Below are 22,404 nucleotides of genomic sequence, written 5' to 3'. Positions count from 1 at the left end.
TGAGAACAAGAAGGATCATAATAATAGCAGCTAATGGGTACTGAATGTTACTATGTATTAGGCACTTTAAATATGTCATCACATTCAATCCTTACAATATCCTCTGAGGTTATTACCATTTTTTAGTACATTTAACAGATGAGGATCTGAAGCTCAGAGAGGTCCACGGGGTGAAACACAGATCCGATGTGATATGATGGCAGTTATGTCACCATAAATTTTAAGCCTCTGTGCCCATGATCCTTAAGTCGTATGACCAGAGTGAGGTGGAATAAATTAAAGTCTAGCTGGGCAAAATTCTAACTTTCAGAAAGTCCTGAAAGTCCACATTCCTGACACTATAATACTGTCTTCCCACTGAACTGTAAATTCCTTTAGGAAGAGGCTCTGTCTTTTCGTATTTTGTGTCCCCCACAAGCAGTCTGGTCTAGTGCCTTATACATAAAAGATGCTCAATAACACCTTGCTGACTGAACACGGTATTGCTACAGAGCAGTCCTGATGAAGGACTATGCCTGGTTCTTTTAATCTATGTATCTGACTGCCCAAGGAAATGGAATGGGCACATCCGCCCACAGAGCTGCTGAAGCGTGTCTCCTCCCCACCATCTCTGTTCCGAAGGCCACAAAATTAAAACAGTTTTCATCTTCTCCCTACCCTGGCACTCTAAATGGCCAGAAAGAATTCTTCTCCAATGTTATTTTTATGTTGTCTCCCAGCTGTGGGCTCCCTCCCCCTCCCTCTGCAAGACCCCAATCCCTAACAGCCCCGATCCCTAACAGCCTTAGGAAAAGCCAAAGGCAGTGGGACTTGATCTAGATAATGACTTGGGAATCTGGAACTGAGGGAGACAGGCTGGTTTCCTCTCCTGCCCCCGAGTTTCCTTTCCCTTATTTCTCCTTTCAGACTTCCTACCCTGCTTTCTTTCCAACCAAATTACACTGCATCATTGCTGCTCTTCTTTAACTATATTTTGACCTTCTTCCTGAATGCAGCCATGTTCTCTGGACTGGCCCTGAGAACATATGGGGAATAATAGGCTCAGTTGCCTTCAGTGCCTTCCCCAAAACCCTTTCAACATTCCTCTTCTAGTTACAGGTCTTCTCCCTTCAAGGACCCCGCTTATGCTCTACTTCTGCGATGTCTTACTCCCAGCTGGCTTTGAAGACTGAGGAAGTACTGGCTGATGAGAAGGTGTGAGCTCATAATATGATTAAAGTCATCCTGTCTGCCTCTTAATCCAACTTCCACCATCGATATGAGCATTTTAATAGAGGAAATGAGGAGGCCCAGTAGGCCCAAAATAATGAGGCAATAATGGTAAAGGGACCGGCAATGGAGTTGAAATTTGGGGCAAAGTCTAGTCACCATGGCTGGCTCTAAATATTCCCTCTCTGGGCTCCCATACGTCATGTTGTCGTGGTGTTAATGTGAGGTGAATTTCCTACAGTTTCTTTTATTGAAAGTTATTTGCCTTGGTCATAAATTTAGATATGTCAGCAAAATACCCTGGTGTATGTGTGTGCACACATGTGTGTGTAAACACCTATCTATGAAGAGGTAGATGGGGCCACACTAAATTGTGACATATCATACAACATACATAGTAATCAAGCTTTATCTAATGTCATTCATCTTGACAGCCTTGCATTTTCGAAATTAATAAAGAGCATAAGGGAGCTGCTGCACAATCACCAACCATGGAATCTTGGCCACCGAACTACAGAGTCATCTGTGTTGTGCATTAAGTGTGAAGGCACACATCACAGTTTGGGATTTAAATGGAAAAATCAATACCCTACAGGAAATCTACAGTTGCATAGCAGATTTTTCTATCAGCCAATGCTTTCTTTGTTCAGTGCCTCCTGATGACAAATACTTGTGTATTCCAGGCATCGATTTTACTTTGTTTTTTTTTAAGTTCCTTAATACTCCTCCCTCTTCCAAGAAGCAGAGGCTAGGGGTCTGCGGGGAGGACAGAGACAATCAACAGTCAATAATACAGTCGGAGGCTACCTGGCCAGGGCACTTTCTGTCAGCACCTGTGGCCCAGGGCATTAGCCTTCCAGCCATGAGCTCCTCATCGCCTGGGAGCCTGGAAAATGACCTGTGCCCTCTGTGATTTCTTCCAAGAGCCACTGGTGCCCTCACCCCGCCCCCAGGGCTCCCTCATGGCTTCTGTGGCAATGAACCACGTAAGATGGCAGAAACACGCCCCTAAGCTAAGAAACCACTCTGGAGAAAGCATGCAATCTTTTCTCATGGATTCTTTAAAAATTTGCTCCAAGCTGCACTAAGAAAACTCCAAGGACTTCCCATTTCTCTCTTAATAATGAACAGGTCTCTTTCACAGACAAGCAGAACTTCTCAGGCCTTCGTGACCAGCCAAGCACCACTGCTGTTCTTGCAGCTGAAAAAAATTAAGTTTCTCCTTGAAGAAATAAGCTCACATGTTTTTTTTCTCTTTATTCTCCTTTTTCTTTTATCGTTTGCTGACCAAAAATAAAACATTTCTAACAGTGACTTAGAAGAACTAAATTTGTACCAATCTCTCAAAACTACTGCCAACACAATTTGGTGTTTAAACACAGCAAAGACTAAATATATATTTTCTCTAAAGATAGCTGGAGAAGACGTTCACATATACGTTTTACTTCCTCCAGTAGAAACTGACCACAGCCAAGACTCAAGCACATTCATCTTTCTAGTAAATAGAAAAAAAAATCAAGTATGGCACATTATGTTTAATGATTTCTCCAAAAAGTAGTAAGCGACTCCCCAAAGCATTTTGATACGGAAACAAAGCCTAAATGGCCCCTACGATCTTCTGCGGGATAACCAGAGTTATGGGGTGAAACGTTAAAACAGAACCAAATGAAAAGGGTTCCTTCCAAATAGGCAGTGCCAGCAGACCTGAAAGCTTAAGAAACCTAAGATAAAATGTCAGGTGAGTTAAATTTTCAGGGGAAAAAAAAAACTGCATTTCCAAGCCGGAAATATGCCAGCGGATTGGTTGGTCCCGGGACTCCTCACCCGGAAAGAGTGGCGCTGTTGCGACTGCACAGAAGGTCGAGCTGCGAGAGCAGGTTCTCGCTGTCCACATCTAGCTATGCGGCTAGAGTGAGTAGAAACTGTATTTTTCCCCTTCTCCTGCTCTTTGGACACTTTGTTTTTAATGAATACTTCGTATCAGAGCTAAGTCCAAACACCGGTCCATGTGGGATTTCCGAATGCTGAGACCTGGCCGAGCTGCTCGGTGTGCCGCCAAAAACCAAACAGAAATGAGACTACCTCAAAACATAACCACCGAGCATCCTCATTCTCTTTCAGTGCTTTCATTTAGTTGGAGCAAATGTTTTTGCTTTAATGCAACTGAAAAGAAAAGAACATTTAGGGACAACATAGCCAGATCCCTCATAAAGCTTCATTTTCCAAAGCAGTGTTTGAATCTCTAAATACATGACAATTCATTCTCTGTTTACTTTAGGTAAACAGAAAATGCATTGCGGAGCACTCATTTTCAAAAGCTAATCAAGAACATTAGGTCCCAACAGATTCATTTAATAGAAATATAATAGGCATTCCTGCTTGCTTTTCATCTTGTCTCGCTGTAAATGCGAAAATGAACAGCAAATTAACCCTGCGTTGGAACACAGTCCCTGTCACAGCTGATATCCTCTCTCTCACGACTTGTAAACATCCCCGCATCCTGTCGCTGCTTTGACTTCTTCTACTTAGGAGAGACTAAAGTGCCTGATTGAGTTTGGCAAGACAGCGTAGGAATACTTGAATTCTAAAGGGAGTACTGCGTGTCAGCTCTGCTATCGTTCCTAGCAGAACAAAATATTACCATGTTGTGTCCTAAAACAGTGTACAATTAGGAAGTAGAAGGAGGGGTGGGGTGGGATTGCTTTTTTCCAAGCTACACGTATCAACTGTATTTCTCTGTGTTTTTAACTTTATTAGCCATTTTCCAAATGGCTGCTTATAAACTACTATACAAAACAAGCTAATAAAGACAGGCCATCCAAGCTCTATAATCAGATATAAAAGATTTGCAAACAATTTGAGATCTTATAATTAATATTCAGTGATATCAGTATTAGCATTTAGAACTCTATACAGATAAACTATAATACTTCATAAATTATGTAATAATGAACAAACCCTTTCAAAAACTCTTTTCACTGTGCTAAAGTAACATTCTAGACTTGTTGTAAGTATATTATTCTTACAAGTAGTTCGCAGTTATTCTTGAAGGCAAGCCTTGGAGTTTCCTTAGCATAGTGCTGCTGGGGAAAATTTTCAGCATGTCCATCTTCATCTCTAGCCTGAAGGGAAATATAATGGCCTATTTAGGGACTTACAAATAATGGAAGAAAAAAAAAAGCTAAAAGCATAACAGCTCAGATCATTAAACAAACGGGAATCCAGAAATAACAACATTATTAAGAAGTTTGTTTAAATACGCAGTACGCCTTTTAGATATCAAAATTTGGGATTTATTTTTCTTTACATAGTTTAGTTTGAACATGCAAATTCATTGTGGTGTAATATTTAACATTTTAAATATTCAGCAAACCAAAATAAAATAACTTTGTTGGAAATTACCACCACTTTAGTCTTCCAGCCACTTTGGTTGTACATTTAGGATTCTATGACATACATACGTGTTTAAACTTTTTGGCATGCTTAAGCAATTTCTAGATAATGCACTGTTTAAAAATTCTAATAGCAAGGCCATAAGAAAAGCAATTTGCATAGTTATATTTTGCATTGTAATACTATTAGAGATAAGCTGATTCCCCTCCATTTTTAAATAAAAATGTGAAAGGAGCAATGATCTTGTAAGAACAATGATTCTTCAATGAAATGCAGTAGGAAAAAAAATAGATTTAATTAAGAAGCTGCATTAAAAGTTACTGGTTATTTTGATCTACACTGTTAATTAAGAAAACTGAAGTTTAAATGGAGACATTAACAGAACCCAACAGCAATACCGCTTGCATACAGTCTTCTCTTTCTCATCTCCACGGGTGTCTGGTGTGGAGTTGGAGAGAAGGGAGAGGTAGGTGAAAGGAGGCGTGTCTGCAGCACACTCATTAAATCATTCATTGGGGCGACACTTGCACTCTGCTCTGCTCTCATCTCATCTCAGCCCTAACTGCTCTCTCCTTCCTGGCCTCCTGAAATTCACAGCTGAGCTGTCTCCCTCGCATATGGCTTGCATATAATTATGCATATTCCATTTTGCACTGCATTAAAATGATGAGCTCCTGGCTCCCTGCCAGCTGATTTTAAAAAGCCCGAGTGAAGTAGGAAAAAGGAGAGAAACACAGGGAGAGCCGCACAGGAAGCAGCAGGTAGTTCTGTCTGCTGTCTCTTTAGATAAAATGTATGTCTGGCACCCAGGGAACAGCTGAGAACTACCTGTTGTGATGTATGGATCGAGGCGGAGGACACAATGAGCACGCACGTCTGTGGCACAGCGATGACAGCACGGATGTATTGTTTCTCCTCTAATGGAGTGAGATCTGCCCGCTGACAAGCATCACTCAGAGCTCCTCGGCTGGACTGGGGATTGTCATGTTAGAGAGGGATCGTGTTCGGCACATTCGAGAATGTACAGCTTGTTTTTAATAAAGGCTTCTGCTACTTACTGCAGGGAGGGAACTGGATTCAATTTGGAAGTGGAATGTCACAGGCAGTCATATTTGGGTTTCAAGAAGTTGGTGGAAGGAGGGAAGAGATTGCTTTGTTTTGGTTTCATATTTGAGATTTATCAGTATCTCTGGGATTTAGTGCCTTTTTGTCTGTACCCTCCACCACCACCAAATCAGCATAAAATAAAAACACGGTTGTAAAATGGGACTATATGTGACAGAAAAGAGTGTAAGCGTTGTTTGTGTCCAATGGTTGTCTAGGCATTGAAACCAGTGATGTTTCTTCTCACTGCATCTGTCCTAGTCTGCAGCCCCATTAGGGTTTCAGTTCATCTAGTCTTGAATGGACCCGTTTTAAAGTGGAGTGTATAAATAAAAGGCAGCTGTGAGAAAGCAGTGAGATGCCAATGGGAAGGGATGATGGTAGACTCTTCATAACAATTTTAAGCCACTCTGTGAGGTATGGGTCTTTTGAAGGCTGGGACAGTATCTATTTTATCTCTCTTCCTCTGCCATTCCCAGTGCCTTATTTTTAGTTGGTTTAACAAACATTTAAGTGATGGGGAAAAAAACCCATAAAGGGATTGTAACTAGACCCTACCATAAACAACTCTGTAGAAAATGCCACCTCGAAATATGCTAAACTTGGTGGGAGGTTTATTATATTCCTGATGCACTATGATGCATATGCTTGGAAACACACTTTGCATATAGTTTACAAGGGCTACTATTTACATATGTATGTCTATATTCAATATATATGTATCTTGTGTATAAATATTCATAAGGTGGAATATGTTTATTATGCATGTACTATCTACACACATCCATACACACCAGATGCCTGGGGATATTTTCAACATTAGTGGAAAAATACATTCATTCCATTTACATGTAAGGTGCTCACAGTGCTTTTTATGTTTTTAAAGGACAAAACAAGTCTAAGACTTGAATGTGCCTCCTCAAAGAAGCTACAGATTTCATATAAAGTCTCGTAAGTTATGCGGCTAAATAAAGCAGCAGTATAAGAGAAAGGAGAGGGGAACTGGGGTGAATGGAAGTGGAGACAGAAAGTCAGAAACTTGACTCTTTACTGAGGCATATGTTGGCCTCTGCAGCAAACTCCCATGGCCCTGGGCACGGTCTGCCTCTGATCTACCCTCCAACCATTTGCTGCGTTTGCACCACCTGCCTGGGAGGCGATCCCCCTCCCGTGGGTGTGCACACACGCACTCACACACCTGTCACCAAAGCGATTCCCTTTGCATTCTGAAGTTTTTTAAGGTAAAATTGTCAATTATTCTTACCGGATTAAATTAAAAGAATTGCATTCATCTAAGGCAGCAGTTCTTTATTCTGGCTGCATATTAGAATCATCTCGGGTGATTTTGTTCTAACACATTGGTGCCTGACCTCCCTTCTACCTCACCTTTCCAAGATCCTGATTTAATTGGTCCAGGGTGAGGCCTGGACATGAATGGGGGGGTGGGGGCGGGGTTGTTGTTGTTTTGTTTTGTTTTGTTTTGTTTTGTTTTAAAAAGCTCTCAGGTGATTGTAATGTTCAGGTAGTGCTGAGAACCACTGATCTGGGAAGCGTGCCTACCGGTATCAAGAGGAGGCTCCTGGCAGAGCTGGCAGAATAGGCTCTAACCACCTCCCGCTGGAGCAAACTGCAGCTTTAGGAGGACCAAGGCTCTGGCCCCTGGGGTGGGGCTCACCCTAAAGATTCAAGAGAGTACTTGACTGGCTACTTGTGGGCAAAACATTCTCTTTATTTCTTTTTTAGTTTCTGATGTATTAAAAGTTCATCTTAGAAGAACTACTAGACACTTCCTAAAAGGCCTTCCTAAACCTCTCTAACCAAGTCAAATATCTCCACTCTGCCCTCTCTTCGAGCAGACACAGCTGCACCCTCCCACTGGCTAGTATGACATCTGCCTCCTCCGCCAGACTGGGAGCTTCCTGAGGGCAGGATGGTGTCTGGGGCCCGGCCACTGCCTGATGCATGGTAAGTGCTCTGCAGGCAGGGGCTCCACTATCGTCCCACAGCCACTTGGCCACAACGTTAGACAAAATCCACAGGCACTCCCTCTCCCTACGTGTCGATTCATTTTAGAACATTTTATAACCTGATAAACTGAAGCAAGTGCCTTATTTCACATCTGCCCCATTTTGGGTGGCAGACAACAGCATATCAAGGGGCGGGGGGAGGACAGAAGGAGCTAACGGCCCCTGTAGGGAGGAGTGTTTGAACCCTAAAGATGTTCAGAATCACTGCTCATGGTAATAATATAAAGCAGACCGACGTCCAGCTGGTTTTATTATTGTTCTTAAACTCTCGACAGACAATGCTTCTCTAATTGCCCATCTCGGGCAGACCACCCCACTGCCAGCTCTTGGTACCCACTGGGGCCAGGAGACCTGTGTTGATGTCTGACTTTGTTCTGGAATGACCGGTCTGACAGAAGGAATGTCAAGACACATCGTAGTGAACTAACTCTCTCCATGTGTCTTATTCTCAACAGCTTTATTCTGACTAATATGTTAGACATTTATGCCAACCATGGGAAAAAGCAAATGGGAAACTACTGTTTTGCATTTGACTACAAATGTGCTTGTCGGACCAAAGGTGCATTTGTGATCTACTATTCTAAGGCACCTTTACTTCTGCCATAAAATAGAAATAAAAATTAAAATCTCTCAACTAAACTGCAAGGGGCTTTCCCCATCTTGCTGATAGTCATGTGTCCATTCTCACGGCTTGCCTGGCATAAACTTTAGATTATGTGGGAGACATAAACTAATTATCTCTCTACTTCAAAAATCTCTGGCTTAACCAGACTTTGTATTCACCTCTCTTTCCCTGCAAATCATCACTAATTCCCTTTTCTTTTTTTATTCTTACATACAGCAAGATCAATATTCCTCTCTGGAAGACTCTTTTAGAAAATGTGGAGTCTTCTAAAGATGGCTCCACTGACCTACCCCAGAAAAGAGAGTTGTTTCTGACCCAATGAAAGGGGTTATGACTGCCACCATTTAAGTACAAAGGTAGTTACGTTCAGAGTTAACGCTTCCCTGCAATGAATGGGAGTTGAGCCCTCTGTGTCACTGTGATTCCAGGATTTCTTTTGGAAACAAGAAGAGGCTCTGCCTGGAACCAGAGCTGGGGAGAGCTCTGCAGAGCTTCCGGACTCAGCTTTCCAAGGCTGCAGCAGATGCGGCCCATGTCAGCTCACACACAGCGTCGCTACCAGACTCGGGAACGTCCAAAATAGTGCATCTCAACATTGTGGGAATACGTTTAGTGATGACTAGTTGTAGGAAAAAATTATATTTTATAAATAATTTTCAAACCAGAAGTAATAGGATTTCTTTTTCAAATTTCAAGATAAAAGCAGGAGACACTGTTTCCAAAAACTCTTAGCAATTCATTTTACCATGTCCCATTTCTGGTCTGTCCTTCCTCTGGCAAATGCCTGCACCCATTCTCTCAAGGAGCTCAGAGAGGAATAAACGGCAGCTGTCACGTGCAGCCTTTTGGTGTGTGGTGAACTTGACGTGAGGTCAGCCCACTTTCTCTGCCCCCTCAGTGAAGTTCCCTGGGCTGCAATCACAGGCCCTACAGAGTAGATCCTGTGTCCGCTTGAGTTACTGCCCAGTTACACTCATCTTCGCAGCCTCAGGACTAAGGTCCCAGTTCACTTCAGCTGAGTTCCTGTCCTTCGCCTCAATTTCTCAGGGTAAGACCAGATCCCGCCTCCCTTCCCCACTTCTGGAAGAGTCTTATGCACCCTCTAAGCCTTAGTTCAGACTGCAGCTCCTCCAGGAAGCCATTGAAGACCTCTTCCTCCTGGTCATACCCTGGGCTCTGTGCTCCTCTGTCCTGGTCTATATCCATTCCATCCATTGCACTGTGTTATGACCTTCTAGGTCTGCCTTCCCCACCAGTCTGTGAGGTCTGTGAGTGCAGAAACTGTGTTCTATGCAGGTGCAAATCTCTAGAGCCTCCTCTAGTTCCTTTCAAAGTGTAAGGGCTTCATTAAATGGTGAGGGAATGAATGAATGGGTTTCTATCCTTTAACCCTAACAACTGGACATTCTGCCTTGCACTCCAGTCCCCGAAGGTAAGTGCTCTGCCCCTGAACCTCAAGAGTTCTCTCCATATGGGAATCTTAGCAGGCCTCTGCCAGAGCTGTCTGATCACACCTGCCTCACACCTGGACCTTCACTTAGCATCTGCCCAACACCTGTCCTTCCCACTCAATTAGACACAAGGGTCTTAGCCTCAGTGCCGATCTTGTACTCAACTCAATAATTGGCCAATAACCCTTTTGTCCCAAATATCTCTCTTCTCTGCCTTCCACCTAAACTGACATTGGCTAACAAAGGTTAGTCTAACCTCTGGTTATGGTCTCATCTCTGAAAGTCCATTCCCAGATTAACAAACCTGATGCCTTGCTCCCCGTATGTCACCTAGTTAGTGCCCTGGTCAGTCTGGGTCGTCTTTTTCCTGGACAGAGGACTCCCATCTGGCATTGGGCTCCCTATTCTGGAGATACACCAGGCACCCAGAAACACGAATCTGTGGACCCAGGCATCGGCTTGATTCACGTCACTACTGACCTTTGCACCAGGACCCCTTGCTCCCCCTTCCATTATTAGCTCCTCACAGGAGACTGACTATGGGACTCCTGCCGTGGTGCTGTTTTACTCTGTTCTTTTAACAAAGTGTATCTAAATGTCCATGTTGCCTGTGGGCAAGGGGAAGCTGTTGTCCCAGTGGCATTCTTCCTTCATCCTCCTCAACTAGCAGGCGGAGGGGCTCTCCATGCCTGCCTCTTCAGGCTGCTCCGACCGCTCACACCTCTCTGATGGATGAGATGGACTGAGTGGCTGCAGCTATTTTTTTCACTCCCTGAAAACCTTTACATATAGGTACACACACATACACACACATCATAAATTTTTAATATCCAATTTGGAATCTTCAAAGAATAACAGTAACAAATATGCAACGTGAAGATAATGGGAATCGAATCATGTTTATGGCTTCCATGAGCATCTCCTTAAATGATGTCAGGTCAGACGCACGGAGCGCTGCGAGCAGGGGAGGCTACAGGCTGATCTGCGGCTGATTCACGGCCGCCCTTACTCAGGGGCCCTAATGGACTGCCTGACAGTTACAGCAACAGATTCCACATCGGCCTGAAATACGGCTACCTCGAGAACTGAAATACATCATGCTTGTCCCAGTGAAATGCTCGACTCCAGCTGTGTCTAGAATAATCAGAGCAGTTGCTGAGTGGTTCTGAAAAATTCTTGTTTTGGCTTTTGATTTTTTTCTAATCTATTTTTCCTTTATTAGATAGGTGACCCATCCAGATTTATCTTGCACGGCTCTTTGTCAGGTCAACCTGAGGGTCTTTGTTTGGGAAGAACCGGTTTTTCAAAGGGTCCGCAGGTAAGGCCCGGCAGCTGGAGCATGCAGCCCAGTTCTTTCTCTGCTCTTCTCTGCTCAAGCCACACACACCACCATCACATCCCGGGCAGCTTCTGATTATCCCAGGACCCTTGATCCCCGGAGGATTACCCAGGCTCCCCATTGCTCCCCCTCCCCCACCTCCCGCCTCCGCCCACCGTTTGCCTTTGGGTTTCTTTACTACTCATTTGCATCTATTACCCAGGGACCCGTGAGGGGAAACAAAAGGCAGGGAAACACAGATGATTCCACTTTGCTACTGGTTGGCGCCTGTAAAACGCTCGAATAATTGGCCTAATCTAAGCATTTCAGGTGGTCCTTTTATTCCTGTTCTGTGAAATCACGAGGCAGAAGGGACTAGATTCGTGTCTTTATGTACAGACCTCCTGATGGACCTGAGAAATTAGAGATAAAATGAAACAGGTGAAAGATGCAAGGGGACTCCAGGACCCCATCGGTGAGGCTAGGAAAGGGTCCAGACACCGTGGAGGAGATTTCCTATCCACAGGAAGTCTCCCCCGAAATAACCTGGCTTCAGATGGGACTAGGAAACACAGTAGAACCAGAAGAAAATACTGCTCTGGATATGATCAGGAATTCATAGTAATGGCTAACATTCCTACAGCTCGTAGGTATACACCAGGCACCGTTCAAAATGCTCTGTATGTATTAACCCATTTGACATGCCCACCCACACATACACCAAAAAACCCCCTAAAACTTATGAGGTAGGCTAGCCTCCATTTTTATATAAGGAAATTGGAGCACAGAAGAGAGGTTATGGAGTTCACACAAAGTCACACAGGTAACAAGCGGCAGAACCAGGATTCAAACCCAGCAGTCTGCTTCCAGAGTCCCTACTCTACACCTGCGTGATCTACTACCTCCCAGCTAGCGGTAAGAAAAATAAGTGAAATGAAATTAAATATGGAATAACTTGAAGATACTGATGTCATTAATTTTAAAATGCATGTTATTAATTAAGGAAGGTTTTCATAATTCTTCGGTTTCAGCATTCTAAGGTTTAAGGAAGTTAAGAGGGCATTGTGATGAACAAAGCTGGTTGGGGTGGCCTGCAAAGAGCCTAGGGAAAGAGAGGCCAGAGCAGGCATGGGTCAGTAGGCCTCTGGCACAGCCTAAGGGAGATGGTACTTCAAAATTTATAAAATTAACTCATAAAGCAAACCAACTTCTTTGGCCTGATTCTTATTAAATAACCCTGTGATCATTGATTATATACCTAACGAAGCTCATCAATTCCAGAAGGACCTGTCATACAGAGCTCACTCAACTCTCTAGATCCTTTATCACAATTTCCTCTGTGAATTTCTAAAAGTATTATCAATAGTATCATATTATTTTTATTGATCCCACAGATGATGCTGTGCAGGCTATAAAGGACGCCTGTGTGTCTAATCTCATTTGGTTCTGGCACTCTGGTATATAAATGCAGACATGTTAATGAGGCAGCCCATCAAAGCAGTGGAGACCCTTGGGCAAACCCGTCAGAGCCCATGGACTTGCCTAGCTGAGGATTGGGACTGTGCAGCAGTGATTCTTTAAGAGTCGGGGTGTGGGGACTCAAAGCCAGTTCCCCAGCCTATGCTCAACACCACAACACCCTCCACTACCAGGAATAACTGAGACAGCCCTGGTCAGGTCCATGGTCCATTAACTCAGTGGGTAAGAAGATGACGTAAGAGGCTTGGGTCACGGTCCTCCTGGGAAGTTAGGAAGCAGAACCTTGCTCTGCATCCCAGTCACCATTCATCATGACCGATCACATCACACAGGCACAGGTCTTGGCAAAGGGGAGATGGTCCCCTGAAAACAGGTGAGAGAATGTGGGCAAACCCGTGCACATGGTGCCCTGCTCACAGAAGGAGTAACTCAAAGGGCGTGCCCCAGGGGTGATGGGCATGGATGAGTATGAGTCACAGACTGAAACGAGTGGTGTCCTTGAATTAGTTTCTAATTCTGAGGTCAAGCACTATAAATTTTGAACTAGCTACAATCTTGTCAAAGGCCATGATGTCACAATTGTTATCTGTAATAAAGGTTCACCACTCTACCCAACCTAACTTTCCTTTCTCCCACCAGCAACTACAGATGTGCCGTACATGGGGTCTGGATACAACAGGGTTGCCTACATCCTCTCTGGCTGGATCACATGCTAAGCCTCTGCCCCTTCCCGTGGGTGCCCATCCACCTGCAAAGCGGGCCTGCAGATGCCTCACCGTGCTCTCAGTAATCACCCTGCACTCCTGTAACTGGCTCCTTACCTGTTCTGGCTTGAGCCCCCTTCCATACCACTCCCAGCTCTGGACCCTCACCCTTGACTCTTGCCCTGCCGTGGGCCTTCAGATCTGTACATTTCGCCTAACTGGAGCTTGCTGTCCCTCATAGACATAGCCTTGGACCGGCCACTCTGGTCCTCCACTCTGGACACCACAGGAGGGTCATTACTCTGGCCTGGGACAGTTTCGTAATCAACATCCTATAATGGTGCCCCATATACAATTGATCTTAAAGACAGATTTCTTTTGTAAGAAACAGAAGTGAGAATTATGCAATGTTTGTAAAGATCTAAATGGGCCTGAGCATGTAGAAGAAAGACCAGAACTAGGAGTACTGTTACTGTGCACTCTCCACACAGGTGTCCTGACCAGCGAGGAGTGACGCTGTGATTTATGCAGAGAGATCTGACCAGATCACTGGGGAATAGTAGGGAGGGGTCATGGGAGGAGGCAATGGTAAGCAGTCTAGGATGGGATTGGCTGAGAAGCTGAATCCCTCCAGAGCCCATGAAATTATGGGCAAGGAAATCTGAAATAAAAGAAGGGCTCTGTCTCTCTTCTTCCTTGAGGATGCCTGGATGATCGTGCTGCGGACGCCTGCACTTCCCAATGGGTGGTATTTGGGATGGGGAGGAGCTCTGGGCGCAGCCTAGGATCGAGCTAGCCCAGCAGAGGGTGGCAAGTGGATGTTCTAGAGGAGACACCCTCTGAGGCAGAAACCTGCCGTTCATTCAAAATTGTGTAGCCTTTGTACTTTATGCTGTTTTAGTTTGTAAACCAACCCTATAGAGGTAAGATCATTAAAAACTAACGGGGAATGATAAAACTCAGGTGTTAAAGGGTTTAGCCTTCATTGATAGGCTTAAGTGATTAAAGCCAAACCTAAAGAGTTAAAGAGTTTAGCCTTGGTTGATAGGCTAAAGTGACTAATGCTTGTGAAAATCTGCTATTAAAAGATTGTGCTGCTTTTGAACAAAGGCTCCTTTCCTTTATCACCAAAGTTCTGCCTCAGGAATTTTGCCTGGAGGGTAGTGGTGGGCAGCGGGACCCACTGCTGTTAACAGAAGCAGGCAGAGGGGAAAGGCAGGGAGACATGCTCAGTCGCTCTGCTCCTGGGTCTCTCAGAGTGTGAAGTGGGAATGAGACCCTGACAGGATGGTCTTCCTGACCACTTCGATTAGGATCCAGGTGCCACCCGACCTGTTAACAGAGACTTCAGGGAACAAACTCTAAATTGCCTTGTTTCCAAACCCAGGACCAGTCGGCCTCTCTGAGGAGCCGAATGCAAAGGTAGCAGCAAAGGGGCATCAGAAATAACAACCTCTGCTCAAACGACCCTCTCTGGAGTCTTAATTTTAAATCACAGCCATTCTGCAGGTGATGAATGGAGGTAATAAACGGTGGGACTGTGGTGTGTTCAAATCGGGATAGTCACTCGAGCAGAACTGGGTGTTGGGGGAAGGGTCTGTCGAAGCCAATGGCTGAGTGTGGGTTAAGGTCCCTTTGTAGATGACGACTTCATCTAAAAGTTGCTCCTCTGTCACATTATTGTCATTATTATTATTACATTTGCAGGAGATATACCGGGGTAGGCAAAGGTAGATTTACAGTGGTTTGTAATAAATAATACAATAATCAACAAGTGATAATACAAGTATAAACTGTTCTGCATACTCACAACTGCTAAACCTCCTTTTTCCCACTCCTGTATTTTGGAATTGACAAAAGAAAAAAAGCGGCCAGAGTTTCCATATCATCTCCCCTTTCGGTATAATTGGGAACAAGAAGGTGTGGTTCTTCCCTGCACAGTGAGGATAGCACTGCTGCTCCTGTTTGCTCCATTCTCTCCTCTCTGACCTTCCTAGTTACCAGCACTTCCAAACTGTTCCAGTTCCTCGGCACCCTGCCATCTCAGCTGCCCAGTGTGGTTCTAGATGAGAGAGAACTGGGAGCCACCTTGGAAGAAGGTTTTCAGACCACAGACTGGACCTAAGTGGAGAGACTATCGCTACTTCCAGACACTTCCAAGCTAATGACGGCTTCACAGAGCTGTCACCATAAAGGAAGAAAACTCAATATAGAAATCCCTTGACGGTAACATTAAGATTAAAGTTTGTGCTATGCCAGACACCAAGCTAAGCATTTTGCAGACTTCGGCTCATTAGAGTTCCCCAAATCCTTATGGGCCTTATTGCCACTACCACCTCCATCTTGCCAGCAAGGAATCTGAAGTGCAGAGAAGTTAAATAACTTGTCCAAAGCTAAACAGCTTAAAATGGCAAAGCTGGGCTCTGACCGCATGTGTCGAGACACCAGGCACAGGCTCAGCCCCCACACCGCAATGGCTCCTCCCCCTCAGCTTGGTCTGCAGAGGAGGCGTGGCTGACAACGAGCTTCAGAAACTGTAGATAGTACTAGAAGGCAGAGAAGTCAGGGCTTGTGGTCCCGTGGGTCCTCGCAGGAGAGTGGGAGACCTTGACGCTGCTCTCCCCTCTTCATAGTGAAGCACTAATGCCCAACACAACTCAAGTGGCAGTGAGCACCTCCCTGAGGGTAAAGGTCAGTCTAGTGGGACAAAGGCAACAGAGGCAACAAGAATACAGGGAAAAGCTGATCAGATCCAAACCTTAAGCCCAGCGATGGAGCTCAATGGACTTTCCAAGTATTGTGCCCTTGAGGTATGGGGCAGAGAGGAGGGAAGGACGGGAGGAGAGGGAGGGTGGGGAGTACACAAGGCAACGGGGCCTGTGCTTGCTGGGGGCGCCCTGACGCAGGGGAAACTCTGTATGGAGCTGGGGAGGGAAGCGTCTCTGAAACTGACAGACTCCTCACTAGGGGGCCTGCTCATCTCGAAATCTCTGTGATATTTCTGCTCATCTTGAAATCTCTCTGATATTTCCATTTCATTTGCACATCCTACAAATGAAAGATGACGAGATTTCAAGGTGAGAGCAAGAGCCTGAATCTCTTCTACAGTATCATGATAAACTGAGACATGTTTTCAAGAACAAAGGATTCTAAATTCACAGAACTCTTCTTGTGGTTCTTGCCTAATTATAGGGCAGAAAACTCTTATGGTTTGATGTGGAAAATAGTAAAAGAGGGAGTAAGAATGATCACTTAATAAGTATTACTAATATTAGCCTTCCCTTATTTACAAAAACAACCAGTGTTTACATGCAGCCTAGTGTGATTAAAAAAATTTCATTCATTTCTTTGCCTTAAGGAATGACAGAACTTTGCCTTTGAATTATAAAAATATTTTGCCCAATTCCATAAACTGTAGGTTGCACTATTCTATATGTACACCAAGCCACTATATGTGCAATGATCTGCAATGACAAGGGCATTTATATAACGTTTTCCTTAGGTCTCATTCATTCATTTATTCATTCATCATTTATTTACAATCTACTGAGTGCCCAGCAATTGTAGGCAATCAAATAACTGGCATCTAAAATGAACGGTATTTGGCCTACAAATTCAACACATTTTAATTTTTTAACTTCAGTGATAACAATAGAGCAAATGATCCCTTGCCAAGGTCTAATCATACACAATTTGGAGCATCAAATATCATACATTTATACCTACTTGAAATTTAAATTTTAAATAATTATAATTTTAAAAGATAAATACAAGTAAACCACAAAAGGCAGGACATAGAAAATATTCCTGTAAGCAAAGAATTTGCCCTGGCTGGTGTGGCTCAGTGGACTGAGTATGGGCTGAGAAACTGAGGGTCGCCAATTGGATTCCCAGTCAGGGCACATGCTTGGGTTGTGGGCCAGGTCACCAGTTGGGGGCGTGCAAGAGGCAACCAATCAATGTGTATCTCTCAAGCACATCAATGTTTCTTTCCCTCTTTTTCTCCCCCCTCCCATCTCTCTAAAAATAAATAAATAAAATCTTGAAAGAAATCATTATGAGAAAGTAAAAAGCAAGTGAGAAGGGAGGGCTGGGTGGGTGGGCTGGGATGGGAGTAAAAGATAGAAAATTGTACTGCAACAACAATTAAAATAAAATTTTAAAAAAGCAAGTGAGAGCTAATTCTTAAAGGCTGAGCACCCCATGTGCCATTCGGCTGAGAATATTAGTACAGGAAGGGGTGAGGAGGGCCATTTTGTCCCAATTCTGAGCTGAGTTTGGTTTCTGGTGCCCCAGTAAAATGGGTGGGGGGAGAGAATGCATAACATCCAGCTCAGAAATTCGTTGAAAGGATTAAATGAGATAATCCATCAAGTCCCATACAATGCCTGACACAGAGTAAGCACTCAATATTTACATTTCACAAACCTACTTTCTTTTCTTGGGGAGAAAAACAATGCTGGCAGGAAGTCAATAGAGACCCACTATCTTTTCTTATCATTAAAGTCTTGATTAAAATTGGGTTGTGTGCAACTACAGAGCCTGCTCATCACCCAAAGAAAGGCAAATGCCAATCAGAAGACACTGATGAAGGTTTGCAGACTTTCAGAAATGCAGAAACATACCCACTAATCAGGATCCTAACCCTCTACACAGCCACATCAATACTTAACAACCATTTCTATCTCTCTTCAGCCATCTACTACATATTTTACTCTCTGCAACTAAGGTATTTTGTTTTCTTTTTATCTCTTCATCTCTCCTATGTTTCATGAGTGACATCTCTATCAAGAAACTGTGCATACTCGCTGAGCTTCTCTCCCCATGCTAAACAGCCCAGCATTTGTGGAGACTGCCTGCTCGTGTTAGATTCCGAGGCCCTCCCCACACTTCTGCCACATAGGGTCATCCCTCAGCACCCATGGGGGACTGGCTCTAGGACACCCTGCAGATACAAAACCTGCAGATGCTCCAGTCCCCTGCATAAGATGGCATTGTATTTACATACAAAGTATGCGCATCCTCCCGTATACTTTAAATCAGTGGTCCCCAACCTTTTTGGCAGTAGGGACCGGTTTCATGGAAGACAATTTTTCCACGGACCTGTACCAGTCTGTGGCCTGGGGGTTGGGCCCTGCTTTAAATCATCTCTAGATTACTTATAATACCTAATACAATGTAAATGTTATGTAAATAGTTGTTTTACTGTATTGTTTAAGCAATGACAAGAAAAAAGTCAGGACACATTCAGTACAGATGTAACCAATTGTAGGCCTAAATATATAGTACAAATTAACAACTAGGTAACTTTTATCCCCCCAGTTTTCTATTCTTAGTTGAATTCTCTGATGTGCAAAGCATGGACATGGAGGACAGACAGTAACTTGGCCAAGGGTTTATTGTTGATTTGCTTCTTTACCATTCATGTCATCTCCCTTTATTCTTTATTCCCAGCTACCAGCTTCACCGTGTATTAGCTTTGTTTCTTGTGCAGTCGCAGAGGACGCCTGTATCAGTTGCTGATTTCAGTGCTCAGCAAGGCCTGGGCCCATGTACATTGTAACCCGAACTCCTTGCAAGCTGAATGGCAGAACCAGACAGGCGTAGACAAGATAAAGGAGAGGGAGAATTTCTGAACAGTCTAATACTTGGTTCACCATTTTCAGCAAATGTGCAAATGAGGAGATGTTATGTTTTTTATTCAAAAGGCTAGGGCTTTTTTAAAAAAAAACACTAAATGTTGCATCTATTAGTTCCCTATTTTAGAACACAGCTCAAAACTGTCGCCTTTGAGGGTTTTTTTTTTAATGTGTTCATCCCCATGTTTCTGACACATCGCGTCTCCTTCACAGACCTTAGAACTCTGTTACCTGACAATCTCTTCTCCATAAATGAGAATCCCTCCTTTAGTCACCTGGGCATGAACAGACAGCTTTCTTTTATGTTATAGGTTTATTTCATCTTAAATTGTCCTTGTATGAAACGTCCTCATCTCTACTTCCTTTTCCCCACACTTGCTCTGCCACAGGAAACGGTTCCACAGGTACCCCACACAGTTTATGCTTGTTTGTTTCTTCATATCATATCCTGCCCACCTGTGCTCTAGGACCTGATGTCTACGAAGATATAATCAAAATAAATCATATTAGCTTAGATTAGCATCTGCGGCAGCAATTCCTATAAATGATACAGACAAGGCCATAGCTATGATGTCTGTCTTGTTTTGAGGTGAAAATGAGAAATGACATCTTTGATGGAGAACACTCCACGGAGACCCAGCTAAAAACCCGGCCGCTCCTCTGCGCGCAGACGGCTCTCTTTCCCATCACAGGGCTGACAGGTGTGTAATCATGTTCCTTCGTCACAGTTTGTGTTAAAATAACCAATTATCAAATGAATGAGAGTCGAGCTCCAGTGTGGTGACTGCCGCCACCACCACTGCAAAGTGACGATGTGCGTCCAAAGCATGGGCTTGAAGGGGAGGCTCTGACGGGCTCCTGCCCGGCCCAGGGTGCTCTCCAAGGCTCACACGCCACTCCTGCTCTACAGTGAATTCGCTGAAACACAGTTTTCTCCTCTGGTGCCAGCCCTTAGGAGTAAAGACTGCACCAGGGCCAGCATGGATAGTCGGCCAGATTTCCTGGGTATCTCAGTGTTCCTATCATCTCCTGTCCTTGATCTTTCCAGAACACACCACTCTCACCGCTCTTGAAGCACCCATGAACACAGCTGTCTCCCTTCCCACTCAGCTTTCCATGTGAATAAGGCAGTAACTACCTCCCACCTGTTCTTTCCCCTGTGGTGTACATCACCTGCCACCAGAACCCTTCCCAGTGACAAAGGACAATGATGAAAGCCAAGAGCCCTGCCATTCTAAGTGTATCCTCACAGGCAAGGAGTTCCCCAGACCTACTGGGTGGGAGAGGTGGGGCGCTAAGAGGCAGCCCGTAGAGTCACCCACCGCTCTGGGTTGTGAATACAGTCAAGAGCAGCGAATCCTTTAGCATTCACGAAAAATGTAAGCACACAAAAATCACACCTTCTATTGGCCCAAAGGTTCTTTCTTAACATGCTGGGGGAGAATGCCTGCAAATAATACAAAGGAAGTCCATGTAAAGAGCTGAGATAATGACTTACTGGCAACAGATGGATCATAACATTACCATTATTGCATTCATGTTATAGACCTTCACTGAAAACAGACCAACCCCTCCGACTGCTGGACCCACTCTGTTGCCGGACCTGTGGGTGGGGGAGCCCTACCTCCCAGACCGGCAGCTGAAAAGTTGAAGGACAAGTGAAAGGAAGTCACTGCCCTGAGACTTCGTTTCCCATCTGTGGGTTGGGGCTGCTGCTTGTTACCCACATTCGGTAGAACGGGAGAGTGGTTCTAACCTCCATGGAACATCCCTGCTACAGCCCAAGAAAAGGGTCAGAGTTGTGTGTCCACTGGCACCTTCTGGTCAGAAACGCTGCATGCTTTCAAGCAAATATTAAGTTTTCAGTAAAGCCAAACGAGGTGATGATCCAAATTTTAGGCAGCAAACATCTAAGTAAAAAACAATTAACAAAAAAAAAGTCTGAGGGGTTTTATTTACACTAAAGAATATGAGGAGATTCAAGACATTCAAGGAGGTGAGTGACGAAAATACAATTCCTCTATATCACTAACTTTCTTTTTCTTATCATGAGAGGTGTTTCACTGGAAGATTCACCTGTACAGAGAGACCAGACCAATGTTACTTTCTTGTAGAAAGGGTTGGCACACTATGCTTTGCATGAGGTGAAAGACAATAAACATTTAAGGGAAAGAAAAAAACATCAGCTGGTTTCCCTCGTGTCATTAATGTAACTGATGAGTTTCTAACCGCAATCTTGTCATCCTCATTAGCGTAAATGCTAATTACCCCCTCTCCTCCTTTACTGCAAGGGCAACCTGGACCCCACGCTGACCTTAGCACTGGCTGGCACCCCAGGCAGGGCTGAGGGAGAAGGGTGAGGTCAGGGTGGTATAAAGGACTTGGAAAACGTGACAGATGAGCAAAAAGGGCAACAAAAATGCAGGTGGCTCTTAAAGCAAGGGTCTCCTTCTGAGGAGGGGTGAGGCCTGGCGTTGGGTAGGAGGTTCCCCCACTTATGCACGTGCTCCTAGCAGTTTTGGCAGTGGCACCTCGAGTGAAAAGCACACTGCTCTGCACATATGGTGGAAAGAATCTCGTGCGTCAGTTGAATGCATACTGTACTACATACACATTCTGTTTTATCTCCAGCCCCAGCCGTGCTGCAAATGCTTGCAAGTTGGGAAACCTTCTGTGCAGTAAAAATACGGACAGGAGAAGCTAGACTGTGACTTCTAAGATGCAACACTAGCCAAAAAAGCCAAAGTAACTAAAAGTTAAGACATGTGCTTCACATTCATTGCAACAAAGGCAGCGAGGCAAGGTGGAGACTCACGGCCAGCATTTCTTTCATTTCCCTTCCTTCATCCTGCGCCTTCAGGCCCAGCAAATGGGCTTCCCTTCCGCACACACAGTGCTCTCCGGGAACCTCTGCCAGTATCCATTGCTGCTTTATTTTTTGGAATGTTTAAAATGTGTTGGAAAAAGATTTTGGTGAAATTTTTCAGATCTACCTGGGTAGGGGATAGGGATGAAATTGCTGGTTTTGCCTGCCGTTGTGTCCTGAGGTCTTCAACCTGCTATCCCGCAGTGGGATGCCAGCGAGCACCCTCAGCAAGTCCCTGGAGCCGCTTTTGCTTCCTGAGTGATTCCAAAAGCAAAATCTGATACTGTGAGGGACTCAGAACTCACTGTGTATTTGGGACATGAAAGGGGCAAAGTGGTGGATTGTTCTGACCTTCCTTCTTTCCCACCTTCCTTTTCCTGACCCTCAACAAAGCAATGATTTTCAAAACAACCGGCCCTGAATTAAGGAGATGGATAGAAAGCTCCTCTCTCACTTCTGATCACACCTCTTCCTTTCTTTTCCACTAGCCTTGTTTATGAGTAGGAACTAAAGTGGAAGAATGTAAAAATTTCTTTAATAAATGAAGACAATTTGTAATAGGGGTCAATGCATTAAGGTTTCTTATCAC

General features: G+C 44.3%; 1 protein-coding gene across 2 annotated transcripts in view; it reads right to left on the bottom strand.

Moving 5' to 3' along the window:
- LOC123822142 (sine oculis binding protein homolog) overlaps window positions 1-22,404 on the bottom strand; it is a 158,587-nt gene that overhangs the window by 63,094 nt on the left and 73,089 nt on the right. The window contains exon 5 of one of the 2 annotated variants that reach the window (XM_045844076.1): window positions 4,236-4,331. The exons of the other annotated variant lie outside the window; for it this stretch is intronic. Coding sequence (XP_045700032.1) covers window positions 4,236-4,331 — 96 coding nt within the window. The remainder of the gene's footprint in view (window positions 1-4,235; window positions 4,332-22,404) is intronic. 2 annotated transcript variants of the gene reach the window in all.

Source organism: Phyllostomus hastatus, unplaced genomic scaffold, assembly GCF_019186645.2.
Source record: "Phyllostomus hastatus isolate PE091 unplaced genomic scaffold, TTU_PhHast_1.1 phas_contig_40, whole genome shotgun sequence".
Lineage (NCBI taxonomy): Eukaryota > Metazoa > Chordata > Mammalia > Chiroptera > Phyllostomidae > Phyllostomus > Phyllostomus hastatus.
Note: the sequence above shows the minus strand (reverse complement) of the source record. Positions and strands in the feature narration are given on the sequence as shown.